At 55.7% G+C, this 14,375-nt stretch overlaps 1 protein-coding gene across 1 annotated transcript in view; it reads left to right on the forward strand.

Moving 5' to 3' along the window:
* The window catches only part of CRTAC1 (cartilage acidic protein 1), a 125,564-nt gene extending 112,273 nt beyond the window's left edge, over window positions 1-13,291 (forward strand). The window contains exons 9-14 of the mRNA XM_004681019.2: window positions 723-903; window positions 1,224-1,392; window positions 8,531-8,676; window positions 9,938-9,980; window positions 12,106-12,249; window positions 12,711-13,291. Coding sequence (XP_004681076.2) covers window positions 723-903; window positions 1,224-1,392; window positions 8,531-8,676; window positions 9,938-9,980; window positions 12,106-12,249; window positions 12,711-12,829 — 802 coding nt within the window. The 3' untranslated portion in view covers window positions 12,830-13,291. The remainder of the gene's footprint in view (window positions 1-722; window positions 904-1,223; window positions 1,393-8,530; window positions 8,677-9,937; window positions 9,981-12,105; window positions 12,250-12,710) is intronic.
* Window positions 13,292-14,375: the final 1,084 nt, after the last annotated feature.

Here is a 14,375-nt window from a genome sequence, read left to right on the forward strand (position 1 = left end):
TTTCCAAAGAGTTGTGGATTCACTCTGACCTCTTCAAAATTCAGAGAGGCGGAACGCTTCAAACAGACTGAAGCCGGTTTAGACCGGTATTAACTGATTCAATCTAGTTCCAACAAATTTAGACCAGTTCCGACGGATTTAGACTAGGTCAAACTGCTTCCAACAGTTTCAAACCGGTTCTGACTGGTTCAAAGCGGTTGAAACTGGCTCAAACCAGTTCCAACTTGAATCTCCATGCTGTAGCTTCTCTGGCCAGGCTCTACTGGGGGAGATGGAAAGAAGGGTGTGACCTCCCCCTCTCCCACAGGGGCTAGGAAACAATACCGTGTCGGGAGTCCAGAGACCCAGCCCTGCCATTGTCTCACTTGTGATTTTGGAGAAGTTGCTTCATCTGGGCCTTGTTTCCACATGCATAAAATGGGCATGATGAGCCCACCGTCCTCAGTTGTCTGAGGAGTAGTAAGGACCAAAAGGGGACAGTATGTGCATGAATGCCTCACAGATTGTAGAAGTGCAGTTCTAGTGGGCAAGTGTGATGGAAGAGAAGGAAGTCCTCGCGGTCTGTGTAATGTGCATCCATCTTCTCTGTGCCAAATGGGGGAAGGAAAGGGAGCCCCTGTTCCGTGAGCCCCGTTGGGAGTGGCTGTAAGAAAGGAGGGGAGCAGGCTTCAGGCCCAGCCTCCCTGCCCCAGCTGTGTCCTTTCTCTGCCTCCTGCACTCAGGGCTGTGGCCATGGCAGGTCCTGAGCCCCTCCCAGTGGGTCTCCTGGTCGATGGCCAGAGTGAAATCTGCGTTGTTGCAGGGGGCGTGGTGACAGACTTCGATGGAGATGGGATGCTGGACCTCATCTTGTCCCATGGAGAGTCCATGGCTCAGCCGCTGTCCGTCTTCCGGGGTAACCAGGTGTGCATGGACCACGGGACCCATGGGCCCAGCCGATGTGCTCCCCTGGGTCCGGGCGGATGAGGGCAGAGGCGCTGGGGACATTTGCTTGGCCACTGCAGCAGGAGCTGGGCACCTCATCCCCTTTCCCCTGGCAGCGTCCAGCCTCCGCTTCTCCAGCACTTGTTTCCAGTGGCAGCCAAGCCGCCCTTGCTCTGCCTTCCTCCTGCCTGGCTCCCACCCTGTTCCCAGGCTTTGCCTTCTGCTCCTTGCCTCTTCCTCCCCTACCCGCCCCTGCTGCTCCCAGCTGAGCCAGGCTGCTTCCTTCCCTCCCCCCACAGGGCTTCAGCAACAACTGGCTGCGAGTGGTACCTCGGACCCGATTTGGGGCCTTCGCCAGAGGGGCTAAGGTGGTGCTGTACACCAAGAAAAGCGGGGCCCACCTGAGGATTATCGACGGGGGCTCGGGCTACCTGTGCGAGATGGAGCCTGTGGCGCACTTCGGCTTGGGTGAGTCAGGGGCCTGGGGAGACCGGCCATGGGTTAAGGGGAAGTGATCTTAACAGGCTTCCTGGAGAGGAAAGGTGATAATGGGGAAAGGTTACGAATCACTGGGGAGATCCAAGAGTGTCTTTACTGAAACATGATGGTCAAGAAAGCATGAGTCAAATATCCCAGGCTCAAAGCCACCCCCCCACACACACCATGTGTTAGCATCTCACAAGGTGACCTACTGTTAACATAATAGGCAATATGATCTCAAGTTAATAAATGCATATGTGCCTGTTCGTTTGATACACATGTCTTATGTGTGGAGAAAAAATAGAAAGAAAATACAACAAGTGTGAACAGTGACTCTCTGAGCGGCTGGTTATTATAGTAGCTCTAACATGCACCAGGCACGCTGGCTCTTCACTCTTAGTATGTCACGTCATCTGCATGACTACCTGTTGTTTATTCTGGCCTCACAAATGGGGAAACTGAGGGTCAGAACAACGCAAAAACCTGCCCAGGTCAGATGATGGCTCAATAGCAGAGCGGAGCCTCCAGCCCAGACCTCTGAGTATCTGACTTGAATTTTCTCCTGTATGTGTGTTATTGTGTGTTTCAATTTTTACAGGAAACGCAGGCTCATTAAGCAGCCTGAAAAAGATGCATGGATATTTAGAGGACCCAGGGCCTGGTCATATGAACAAGTTCTCGGGCTATTTTGCACTGAGAGGACTGGCCTGTGGCTGGACGGCTATCCCTTGTGAGGACAGCTGTTTGCTCTGCTGGCCCAAAAGTCCAAGGTGACCTTTAAATGCATCCCCCTGTAATACAGCAGCAGCTGCTCTGGTCAAGCACTAACTTTGCTTAGCCCAGCCACTGGCCGAGTATCCTCTGTGGTTCCTTATTCAACTCCCAGTCCAATAGGAGGAATCAGCATTCCGAACCCCCACTTTACAGATCAGAAAACCGAAGCTGAAGCCTACTTTAGAAAGGAGACATAGTGAGGCTGTCCAGGTACCAAGTTGACTGTCACCATACCCTAACTAGGATGCTGTTCCAGGTATCAGGCTGGTCACCAACATCATCCCTGGCTACAGATATGGAAGTTGAGACTCACATAGCAAATCAATGGCCAGGCCACACTGGGCTGGGTTCCCCTCCCCCGTATCCCATGGGTTCCCTCTTATATTTAAGACACCTGTCATGTGCCTCAAAAATTGTTTTGGGTCTGAACTCTGGTTCCAACTGCCCTATTGGCCTCCCCACAGATCCTCTCTGCTACCAGTACCACTTCCAGAGATGCACTGAAAGAAGCTGCTCTTGGGGCCCACCCTGCGCCTCATCCTGGGGCCTGCAGGGAGAAGCTCTGTGGCTCAGCAGTCAGCAGGGCAGCAGCCTGGACACAGCCCGGGGCGCCAAGCCACGGCACCTAGGCCCAGGGGAAGCTCCTCCATGTGCAGAGCGCAGCACAGGCCTCCTCACTGATGGAGGGCCAGGTGTGGGCAAGGAAGAGAGAAGCCTCAGGGGAGGCCAGTGGAAGGACAGTGGGGACACAGGCAGAGACAGGAGCTGGGGAGACCAAGAGACTCAGAGACAGAGAGAGTGAAGACCAAAAGAAACTCTTCCTTCCCTCCAGTCCAAGCAGCGCGGCGGTGGGCACAGGGACTCTCCTGTAAGCGACTGGCACGCGCCTCATGCGGCCCAGTGTCCGCGGGGCCCCGAGCAGGGAAAGCCAGGCCTGCTCCCAGGCCGCTTTCCCAAGGAGCCGGGGCTAAGGCCAGGCCTGCTGGGAGAGGGGCGGGTAGAAGGCCAGCTCTGGGACTGGGAGAACACTCTAGTCTGCTGGCTGAACCACGGCCCAGAGTGCGTCCAGTGTGTCTGGGGCAGAAGGAGCAGAGTCTGGAGAAGGATGCCAAGGCCACCCTGTTGGGGACACGCAGAGCAGGCTGGACAGGAGGGGCCGCCAGGGCCGGAATCCCGCCAGGCTTGGCCGCACCAGGGCAGGGCTGCGGTAAAGCTCCTGCAGAGGGGCCTCTGGCAGGGCCTGGGTCCCCGCAGAAGTTGTCTTTAGGCCTTATTTTTGTGTGCTTTTCTAGGTGTCAGAATAATGCATACTGATTATGGGAAATTAGAAAATATTTTTAAAAATCAAATAAGAAGGTAAAGGACCCTCCCTGGTGTCACAATAGGTCAGAGCACAGCATTAGGACGCGACATAGCCAAAGCAGCATGAGTTTGATCCCCACCCATGGCGCGGCAGCCCTCTCCTGGCCGGCCGCTGCTCCCCTCAGCAGTGCACTTCGTCAGTCTGCATGTCCTGCTCCCCACTCTGTCTCTGGTGAATCCTCTCACCTCCCCTGCACCTCTGGCCTGTACCCCAGTTCTGTATGCATAAATAAAATAAATCTTATAAAAAAAAAAGAAGAAGAAGAAAGTAAAAATAACTTGTATTCTCACCACTATGTTTGGAATATTAAGTAAGAGGGAACGTTTCTCCCTCCACCCTCCCCCAGTGCCATCTGATACAGCTATTCAATACATATTTATTGAGCACCTGCTAGGTGCCAAACGCAAGTGCAGATTCTTGCCATGCGTGGTCTTACCCTCCAGTGGCAGATGGAGTAGCGAGGAATACAAAATTGCTAACGACGAGGTGTAGCCGTGAGGCGCCGGGAGATGTTGGGCCCAGTGAGAAGAAAGTGCAGAGCAGAGCGAAGGGTGGTGAGGCGGGCGGGCGGTGCAGCCTGGCCTCCCTGTAGGCTCCCGTGACGTGCATCGCTGCGAGCACATTTCCAGGAATCTACTCCTGGGATTTTATGATTAAAACGATGATGGGCGATCCACTGCTCCCAAACTGGCCTTTTCTTCTCGCTCTCTCAACACCGCATCCTGGACCTCGCTCCAAGCCTGCGCCTGGCTCCTCCACGTCCCAGCAAGGCTGCAGGAGTTCAGGCTTCAGGCGTCATTTCCTGCATCGGCCCCCCAGAGACAGTGCAGTGGCTTCCCCCCTGAGCAGTCTGGCCCCCCGTCTCGGGGAGAAGGGGCATGTCCTGGCCTGCCTTGGCTTCCAATCCACTGAAAAGCAGGTGCAGCCTGGGCTGTGAGGAGAGGCCGGCGGAGGCCACAGGATGCCCCCAGCAGTGCTTAAGCCATCCAGACTCACCCCACTGGCCGCACGTCCCTCCTCCCTCCACAAGCCACCCCTGCCTCCTCCTGACTTTGCGGACCAGTCTGTGGGTGCCCAGGTATGCCCCCCGTCCTCTCGCCAGGCGAGGCTTCCCGTGCATCCTGACCCCCACTGGAGAGCACCTGCCGGACTCTGCCCTGAGCACGGAGCCAGCCAGCTCCGTGACGGGCTTCTCAGGCGCAGTGGGCCTGGCCCTGGGTCGGCTGCACCGCAACACAGGAGACGCTCGGGATCTGCCGGGTGTCTGTTCTCAGGGGTCCACAGCTGTGCAGCATGCTCCAGCTTCTTCCTACAAAACTGTCTCTTCTGGGGGTGTCAGCTCCCACCCCACCCATCTCTGCTCAGTGGAGCCCCAAGTTTTGCCTTCCCCCCCTCCCTGACCTTTCTCTGCAGACAGCGCCAGGCTCATAAATTAACGTCTCTGCTCCGTCTTTGGTGAGTGCCCACATGCATCCTGTTTGCCCCAACCCCACCCCCAGCCCCTCATATCTCACACCCTGGTTCCCACTTCCTAGCTGTCAGAAGGCTCAGTCAGTGCAATCAAACCCAGAAATAAAAACAAGCCCCTATAATCTGCTAACCCCTGCCAACCCCACTCAGGTCTCACCCCAAATATTGACAACCGCCCCCATAAGCACGTGCCGCCTCCCTTTCAACTGATTGCAGCTGGCTGGTGCTCACTTCAGGAAGGAAGACGCAGGGGCCCACAGAAAAATGGCTTTATTAAAGTGCAAAAATATTCCACCAACTGTATTCCCACCATCTGTTTTGCTTGTAATTCTTCTGAAAAGTGCAATTTCCGGTGCCTCCCTGGCCTTTGTCCTTCCCAAGCTGCCAGAGGCCAGTCTCTGCTGCCTTGCCCTCACGTCTGTGCTGGTCAGCAGGGCCTCCTGCACTGGCCAGCCCGCTCCCTGTACAAGGCCTGGCCAAGGGCAGTAGGCAGCCACTGAGCCAGAGCCAGGCCCGTCGTGTGGCCGTGGGAAGGCTCGAGCCCTCTGGGGCAGAGGCCTCAGCTGGGCCTGGGGACGGCTCAGGCCCAGGCCCAGCTCAGACGCCTGCACGCCCTTGGCCTTGCCAAGCTGGAACCAGCATGGCCGCTGCGCTTTCCCAGTTTAACATCCTCACTCTGCCCCTGTACCACGGGCTCGGGTCCTCCCAGAGGCCCCCCACACCTTCCTGTGGGCCCCCACAGCCCTGCCCATGGGATGCTTGTTTCCAGGTGGGCTGGGCAAGGTAGGGGGTGGGCAGTAGGACATGGGTATGGTAGATGTGGGCTTTGGGGCCAGATGCTCCCTACTTGTGTAACTCTGGGCAATTCACTTCTGTCCCCCAAGTCTCTAAATTAGGAATTACAAAACAATACCTCCCTCGTGTTGCTGCCATAAGGCACCAAAGCAACACTGCAACTCACCTGGCGGGGTTCGGGGTACAGTTCTCTAGTGTTGTTGCCAACCAGTGAATGAAAAAAAGCTTCTTGTGGACGGTAGGTGCCCCAGTGTCAGAGGATGGGGTAAGTGCCAAGGGGTGTGTGCCCAGCGGGGCCTCACATCCCAGGGGGAGGCTGCCCTTGGCAGGGTTCCGCGCTCCAGCCAGCACCCCTGTCCTGCAGATGAGGAAATGGGGCCCCCAAGGGCGCCCAAATGGGGAAGAGTGTCCTGCTGAGGGACTTCATGGCTTGCTCGGATGCTGGGTGTGGAGGAAGGGCGGAAGCAGGCAAATACAGGATGTAAATTTGTGGTTGTCTATGAATATTCGGTGACTCTTGAGTTATTTGTGGCACTTCAGTCAGCCTGGAAAATGTATTCATGTAGCTGTTCTGTTGGCTGAGGTGAGAAACATTTGCTTTTCTTTGTCTCCTTTTTTAAGTGGAAAATGTTTACTTTTTGTGTATGCCACTTTATGTGGGCACTGTACACCCTAAAAATGCCAGCTCTCTTGAACTTCAAGACACTCCAGATGGAAAAAATTTCTGGAGCAGACACCCCTCACACCCATTTCCACCCCCTCCCCCAAAAGCAATAATTGTAGAAGGAGGGAATGGGAAACAGGGGTTATGAGAATAGTTCCTGGCTTCATAAAGCAAAACTCGGACCTAGTCAGTGGCCTGGAAAGGGCGAATCTCCATGGATGAGAAGTCGGCCCGCACGTGGGACCCTCGCCCTGGTACATCCTTGCCACCCCTCCCACCCCACCCCAACCCCCCCCCCGCCAGCCTGAGGAGGTGAAGGCTGCTCACCTCTGACCCTTCCAGTGGGTGGCAGCTGGTCCCTGTCCTCATTAACTCACAGCACAGCAGCAGTGAGCCTGGAAACTTCCAATGAGACTGCTCAGAGCTGAGGAAGGGGTTGGGTTTGGCGGAGGCTTGGGCATAACACAAAAGGGAACCAGACTCGGCTAGGAAGCTGGATGAAGTGTTCTCCAGGTGTGAGCTCCTCTGGAATCCCCAAGTGGACATCCCGGAGCGCTGGAATGAGATGCAGCTGCTTCCGACCACAGCGTGCTGAGCCCCGCCCATCAGACTGCCCAGGGGAGTCCCCACACAGGTTCTTCTCAAAGTCTGCATGCAGCCCTAGTCTAAAACTGGCGAACCCCTTTACACATGATGGTGTTTCACAGACTGCCCTTCACCCCAGGGGGCCGTCTTTGTCAATCCAAGGACGAACGATAATGACCAAAAGCGACTCTCAATTCAATAGCACATCTCGGCTTCACTTGTTTTCTAGCAGAACCTGGACGCACGACAGGAAAAGGGACACTTGTGGTGCCCTATCATTCCTTCAGCCTATAAAGGGAGCTGGTGGGGTGCATAGATGTGTGGACCCCTGAGCACTGGGCCCACACATGCTCGGCCATGGTGGGCCATAACCAGGGTCTATGCCCTCTGTGAGTGCAGCCCTTTCCCAGGTGACTGACAAAAACAGCATCTCCCTGCAGGGGAGGTCCAGCCGCCACCCCAGTTCGTCACTACTAGCCAGATCTTGCCACAGTGTTGGGCCTGCCTTACAGGGAGCCGGGGCCACTTTGGCGATGCCTAACACTTGGGAAAGCTTCCCAGCCTGCCTTCTGCCTCCAGGGACAGGCGCTGCTAAGGACAGATCCCTGTTAGTGAACACGTCACCCCCGTTAGTGAACACGTCACCTTGCCGAGTGTTCTGTGCGCCTCCCTGCAACTTTTCATCGGCACACAACTCAAATGACTTCTGCCCGGGAGCCTGTCCCTGGCCGGTCTGCGCACAGAAGGCAGGTGCCTCTTGGCCCACCATTCCTTGTGGAGCTTGTTAAGATCTGACACCCCTTACTGTGCACCTGTTGCCTGTCCGCCCTTCCAGAGTGGAAACTCCTGAAAACAGGGACATCCCCAGGGACAGAAAGCGCCTGTTTCCTAGCAGGCTATAAATGTGAATGTGGCTGGGGTATAAAAGTGGACATGGGTAATCTAAAAATAAGCTCCGATAGCACCTGCCTGGGATTACGTGCTCCAGGCCTCCCGGAGCCCACCTTTCATGCTCTTCTTTCCAACATACCCCGTAAGCCACACGGCCGAGATTTAGACCAAATCCCAGTCAGCCTGCTTATTAGTTGGTTCCATCTCCCCTAAAAAATCCTCATGCTGATGGACCTAGGCAGTAATGAAAGTTCTAGAGCTTATTTGTCCAAGAGCATAACCTCTGGCCATTGTGGCTGGTGAAAGTCATGTTAATTACAATTAAATAGAAATAAAATTCAGTTCCTGGGACACACTCGTCCCACTTCAAGAGCTCAACTGGTGCCACCGTAATGGACAGAACATTTCCACCATTACAGAGAGTTCTGTTGGCCAGCACTGTCCAGAAGGGGCCACAGCTGCCAGGCTCAGTTTCCCTAGCGCTCAGAACGACGTTAAATTCATCTCTTTACTAGAGCGAGAGTGCTTTGCTGGGAACTGTCTTCTCTCCTCTGCTGCTCACACCTTCCCCTTCCACTGCACAGGGAAGGATGAAGCCAGCAGCGTGGAGGTGACGTGGCCAGATGGCAGGATGGCGAGCCAGAGCGTGGCCAGTGAAGAGATGAATTCGGTGCTGGAAATCCCCTACCCCCAGGATGAAGCCAAACCTCAGGACCCAGCCCCACTCGAGGTGAGCAAAGGCAGCGAGGCCTCATTGCCAGAAAACCAGACCCCACCACCGCCCCGGGCTGCTGCGAGATTCCAAGAGTCTGCAGACACCAGCTCTCGAGAGCCGGGTCTTTGCAAACCGCGGGCTTCTTAGTGACGCCTCAACATGTGCTTGCCCCTGCAACCGCCCACACCTCTTCCGCGCCTCGCAGAAAGCCTGGGTGTTGGCAGGGCAAATCTTTTTGCACCTATTCTACAGAGGAGGAAAACTGAAACCAAGAAAAGGAATCCACCGAGGCCGTACGGCCCTTTGCGAGCCAAGTTAAGATGACCCAGGCCTCCTGCTCCCTGCTGGTTCTTCTCAAGTCTTCGAGGGTGGGCAGAGCCTCTGGAGGCTCTTTGAGCAACAGCTCTGACGTTAACCCTCGTGGGCACCACGTGGGCGCACATAATTAGAATCGGCTTACACTCGCACAGAAGGGGGACCTGTAAGGAGGATTCTAGGGGTGCTCACAAAACCCAAGGGGAAGTTCAAGACGAGCAGGCAGCTCAATGGCCTCTGCCCCCGGAGCTTAAGGGTCTTTGTAACCAGTGCACAGCTTTGGGGAGGGGAGCATCGCCCTTCTCCAGTAGTCCCCGCCGGGCCCCTCACTTTTTGATACGGACAGCTGACGTCTTGTCCTGTGAGAAGTGTTGTTTGGAGCCCTGTCCCGCCACCAGACTGCTGTCTCCAGGAGGTACAGCAAACCCGGTGGTGGGGGGCTGGGGGATGGGGTGTGAGCAGGCTCCCAAATCTGTCTCAGCCTCCATGGCTCAAATTCTAGCCAGAGGCCTTGATTCACTCCCCCTGATGGGGTGCCCCCTTTATCTCCCAGAGAGTGGCATCTAGACTGGCACATGTGCCAACCCCCATGAGCAAGGAAGGTTCTTGGAGAAGTTGGTATAAGCATCTCCCGCTCCCCATCACTCTTTGCCTTGACTAAGACACAGCCCTGTCACAGGGTGATGGCACAGAAGGGACAGATGGTTCAGGGGTCCCAGCCAAGGGACATGGATCCCACTTGGGGACGAGCGGGAGCTTGACCCAGTTCTTGGCCTGCCTTCCAGCCTGTTCTTTCCGGTGCACGGGAAGGGTGCTGCCAGGGAGGGGCTCCCCCTTGGCTCAGGGCTGAGCGCAGCCCTCACTCTGGGTCAGGCCAGCAGCTCTGCTGTAGATGTGACTGGGGGGACCTGAGGCGGGCTCTCCCCGACTCACTATGTCTCTGCTTCTTCCCACCTTGCAGTGCGGCCAGGGATTCTCCCAGCAGGAAAATGGCCACTGCACAGGTGAGTTGCCTACAGGCTCCAGGGTCTGGGGCAGAGGCCAGCGCTCCCTGGACAGTGGTAGCCTGCACCCTGGCAGGGCTAAAGGTGCAGGCAAGGGGTGGTGAAGTGGGCAGGCAACCCCAAAGCCAAGACAACAGCGGTGTGACTCAGGGTGGGGCCAGTTTGTTCCCGGCCATGAGCAGAGAGGATCGGGAGGGGACACGGGACCCAGACAGTGAGCCTGCCGGGCCCAGCTGTGGGCGGTTCTGGTGGCTGGAGGGGGCCTATGTCCTCCATGGAGGCTTTCTCGTGGCCAGCCAGTGGGGGGACAGGCAGGAGGAGGGTAGGAAGGCACCACCTCGGGGTGCTGGGACAGCCCAGGGCAGGGCATGGCGTGGCGTGTGGCCACAGTACAGGTGGGAGATTGCACCCACGAGCAGCACCGCTGGGCCAGCAGCTCGTGAGGGCCCTGGGCTTCTGAGAGCCTCCGAGAACCTGCAGTGAGAAAGGGGGGGCCTCGAGGCTCAGCATCCAGAACACCTTCTGCCCAGCGCCTTCCGTCCCAGTGACCAGATGTGAGGGTCTGAGGGTCGGGCCAGCGGCTCCTCCTGCCTTACAGCCGCAGGCTAAAGTTCACCTGCCAGATGCTCACCTGCCCGCACCAGGTGCCAGGCTTGCTCCTGAGACACATGGTAAAGGAGTCAGACGGAGGCCCACCTCGTGGAGCTCAGGGTCAATGGGAGGGGCCCACAAGTAGAGCGTGAGGAGCAGGCCTGGTCAGGGGAGCGGCTGGCCGCAGGAGCACAGGCGGGGCCGGGGAGGGTCTGAGTAGTCAGCCCAGAGAAAGCAAGGTCTCGGCTGAGACCGAGGGGAGATGAGGCTGTGCCAGGCAGAGAGGAGAGAGTCTGCGAGAGGCACAGCCCGGCAGCGGCAGGCGAGAAACGGGCCGGAAGGGTGCTGTGGCAGCCTGGGGCAGGCAGAGGTCCCTCCCTTCTCCAAGCAGACCGTGCAGAGACACCGAAACTCCAGCATCTTCCCCGTACCCGGGAGGAACAGTGAGGCCACCCCCCCAGCCCCCGCCTCCTTGTCATCAAGCAGGACATTCATGGGCCCCCCACACAGCAGGCCCCGGAGGGTGCTGGGAGCAGACCACAGACTCATGACCAACAGCTGGACCAGGGGCACTGAGGACCCTTACACAAGGCATTCTCTGAAGATTATTCTAGATGAGCAGTCAGGGAGAGGCCCTTGAAAGGAGACCTCAACAACAAGAAAGGTCCGGCCACAGACAGAGCTGAGGGAGCAGCAGGAGCAAAGAGCAAGAAGCAGGGAAACGCTGGGGCTGCCAAGGGCGTGGGAAGCCCACGTGCAGGACACAGAGCCAAAGCCAGATGCCAAGTCACCGCGGGCCCGGCAGCTCCACAAGGTGACCGGACTTGGGCCTTAGGGTCTCGCAGTGAGGCAGGAGAGTGGCCCGATGGGTCCACTCTGGCTACTGATACCCGGTTGTACTGGAGGGAAGAGCAGACGTCAGGAGCAGCTGCAGAGGCCGGGCTTAGAGGATGGTGGTGGACACAGGCTGGTGGCAGAGGAGGGCGAAGGTGGGCAGGTGGGACAGCCGGAACAAGCTGGCAGGTCTGGTGTGAAGTTGCTACAGGGGTAAGGCAGAAGGGGGAGTCCGGGGTCAGGCTGGTTTGTGTTTGAGCTGCTGAGTGGGTGATGGTGGCATTGACTGAGTTAAAGAAGCAGGAGCTGGGGGTGGAAGAGGTTTGAACGTTGAGGTGTGAGGGGAAATCTAGGGCTCCGTTTTGGACAGACTAAGTTTGAAACACATACTAGATAGGTTCGTGAGTATGGTGCGCCAGGGAGAGGTTGTGGCTAGAGGTGGGGAGTCTGGCTATATCCACAAAAGAAGGGATGAGAGAAGAAGTATGGGAGAGAGAAGGCCCCGGACCAGCCCAGGTGCCTCAACGTGCAGAGGGCAAGTACAGGAGGAGCCAGCCAAGGGGACCGAAGCGAGGAAGCTAAGCCCAGAGGAGAAGGGACACAGCTAAGGTCACGCACAGGCACAGAGCGATGGGGCTGGCAAAGCCTGAGGGAGGCCCCACCCCACTCCACCCAGTGAGTGGCTGCCCTTGTCTTTCAGACACTAACGAATGCATCCAGTTCCCCTTCGTGTGCCCTCGGGACAAGCCCGTGTGTGTCAACACCTATGGAAGCTACAGATGCCGGACCAACAAGAGGTGTAGTCGGGGCTATGAGCCCAATGAGGATGGCACAGCCTGTGTGGGTGAGTGGGGCCCGACCACAGCCCGGGAGCCGAGGGAAGTTGCCTTCCACTGGGGAGCTCTGGGGAGGCCCCCGGGGCAGGAGCCCAGCCCCAGCCTCCTCCTGGCAGACGGTAATTCCTTAGACCCGTGTTGGTCTCCAGGGAAGACCGTACGGAGGCTCGGAGGAGCGCCACACAGCCACTGCCACCATCAGAAGGGCCCCCGAGTGTCGTGCCCTGGTCTGAGGCCATTGCTCTTCCAATATCTACCCTGTCACATTTCCTATAAAAATGTTCCTGCCTTAAAGTCAGCCCATCTTTTCCTACCCGGGATATAAACTAGCTCTTACTACTCATCTTTGTCTGAATTTCTGAACTGGTATTTGTCTTCTTCCTCCCAAACTCTTTCCCCCGCCTCCTCCCATCCCCACCCCCCTTCTCTTTTTCCCATTTTCTGTCTCTCTGCCCCATCCTTTCTGCAGCTCAAGTGGCCTTTTTAGGTAGGTATCCCTCTGCCGCCTTTAGAATCTCTGAGCCTCTCTCTCGGGCCTTGTATCTTTCTCTAGGCCTTGGACTTTGCCTTCAGTTATATGCACTTTAAATCCTGTCAATAAAGGAAAAAAAAAAAAACTCACAACCTTTGTGGAAAACTAAATCTCTCCTGCTGCCTGTCTCTCTCCATGTCGATTCTGCCATGTGCTCCCTCTGAATGGACAGCCGGGTGGCCATCTTTGAAAAGGGAAGTTCGGGAGATACTGATATTTGTGTAAACCTAGTTGTTTGTGAAGCCTTTCTTTGCATGTTTTCTGAGAAAACAGAAAAGGAAAGTCTACCCTAGACCGCACCCAACCTCCCTAACTCCTTCAGAAGAATCCTAATACCCCTGGCTTTTCTGTATCCTCCAGTGTTGTGAGCCTTATTTCGCCCTTAACAAAGATGGCTTGCTGAGTTGATTTCATAATGTACCATGTACCTGCTGGTTTGGCCTGTGCTGTTTCTGCTCGGTGCACCCTGACTTCCTCTGATAGAGAAAGCCTTATTGGGGTGGGTGGTGATGATGGGAGGGGGAAAGGGTCAGCCCTTTGGGACTCTTGATAAAAATATTAAAATTTGAACTTGCTAAGTCTTCCAGCCTCTTTCTGGAGAAATTGTGCCAATAAACTCTACTGTTAGGGTGTTAGGAGTTAACTGGTAAAACCAAATGGCCTGGAGCAAGTCGATGCTGACTTAGCAGCCGCCCTTCCCTCAGGGAGAAATTGGAAAGCAAGTCTTGAGACCGGATGCATCGCTGGGCATGAGCAGTGGTTGTGTGTGCCACACTCTGGAGACCTAAGTTTGACCCTTGATCAAGCAAGAGATGTGGGTGAGCACAGGGTGAAGCCAGTACTCTGGGCCCCTGTTTCGTTAATCTAAGCGCAAGGGAATCGGGCAGACTTGCTCCCCCTCACTGGGTGGCGGACATAGGCGTGCTTAGTCTCAGGTTACCCTGATCTCTAGAAAAGAACCTTGCCACTTGGTCTTCACTGCAGTGTGTTTGGAAACCTGGGTGCTTCTGTAGCCAGAGCACCCTCTGGAGATGATGTAACACCAAAGAATGGTCTCCCAGCCAGCCTCAGCGTGAGGTTCATGATGAATCACAGATCTATTCTTCATGGGGAAATGTCACCCGAAATACAATGAATTCGCATTTAAGAATGCAGAAGCCTTTAAAAAACGTATTTGGCAAGAAAAACTACTGTTTTCTGATATAATAATAATACTTTCCTTTAAATCACAAAATATTAATTTCTCATAGCTAGTGCTATTTTAACACTTGAACGGGAGTTGAAATGAAAAGTTTTAAAATAAAAACAGCAACAATTTCACAGAAAAGCATACACCAACCTCAAAATCTCTCCATTTCTGAGAAACCCATTCATGGGTGTTGACACAGAATTAAAGACCCAAGGCAGCTCAGAGAAAGGAAGCGTTCTGCCCAAGGTCACAGAGCCAGCTGTCCCCAGCCAGGGCTGCTGCTTTTTCCGCCACACCGTCAGGCCACGGGTGACAGACAGTGCTGTCGCTGTTCAGTCTATTCCCTAGTCATTCAGGAAGCTACTGCCCTTTTAGAAACAAACAAGTAGATCTAAGATAGTGAGATAAGTAAA

Source organism: Condylura cristata, unplaced genomic scaffold, assembly GCF_000260355.1.
Source record: "Condylura cristata isolate star-nosed mole 26May11 unplaced genomic scaffold, ConCri1.0 scaffold00011, whole genome shotgun sequence".
NCBI lineage: Eukaryota > Metazoa > Chordata > Mammalia > Eulipotyphla > Talpidae > Condylura > Condylura cristata.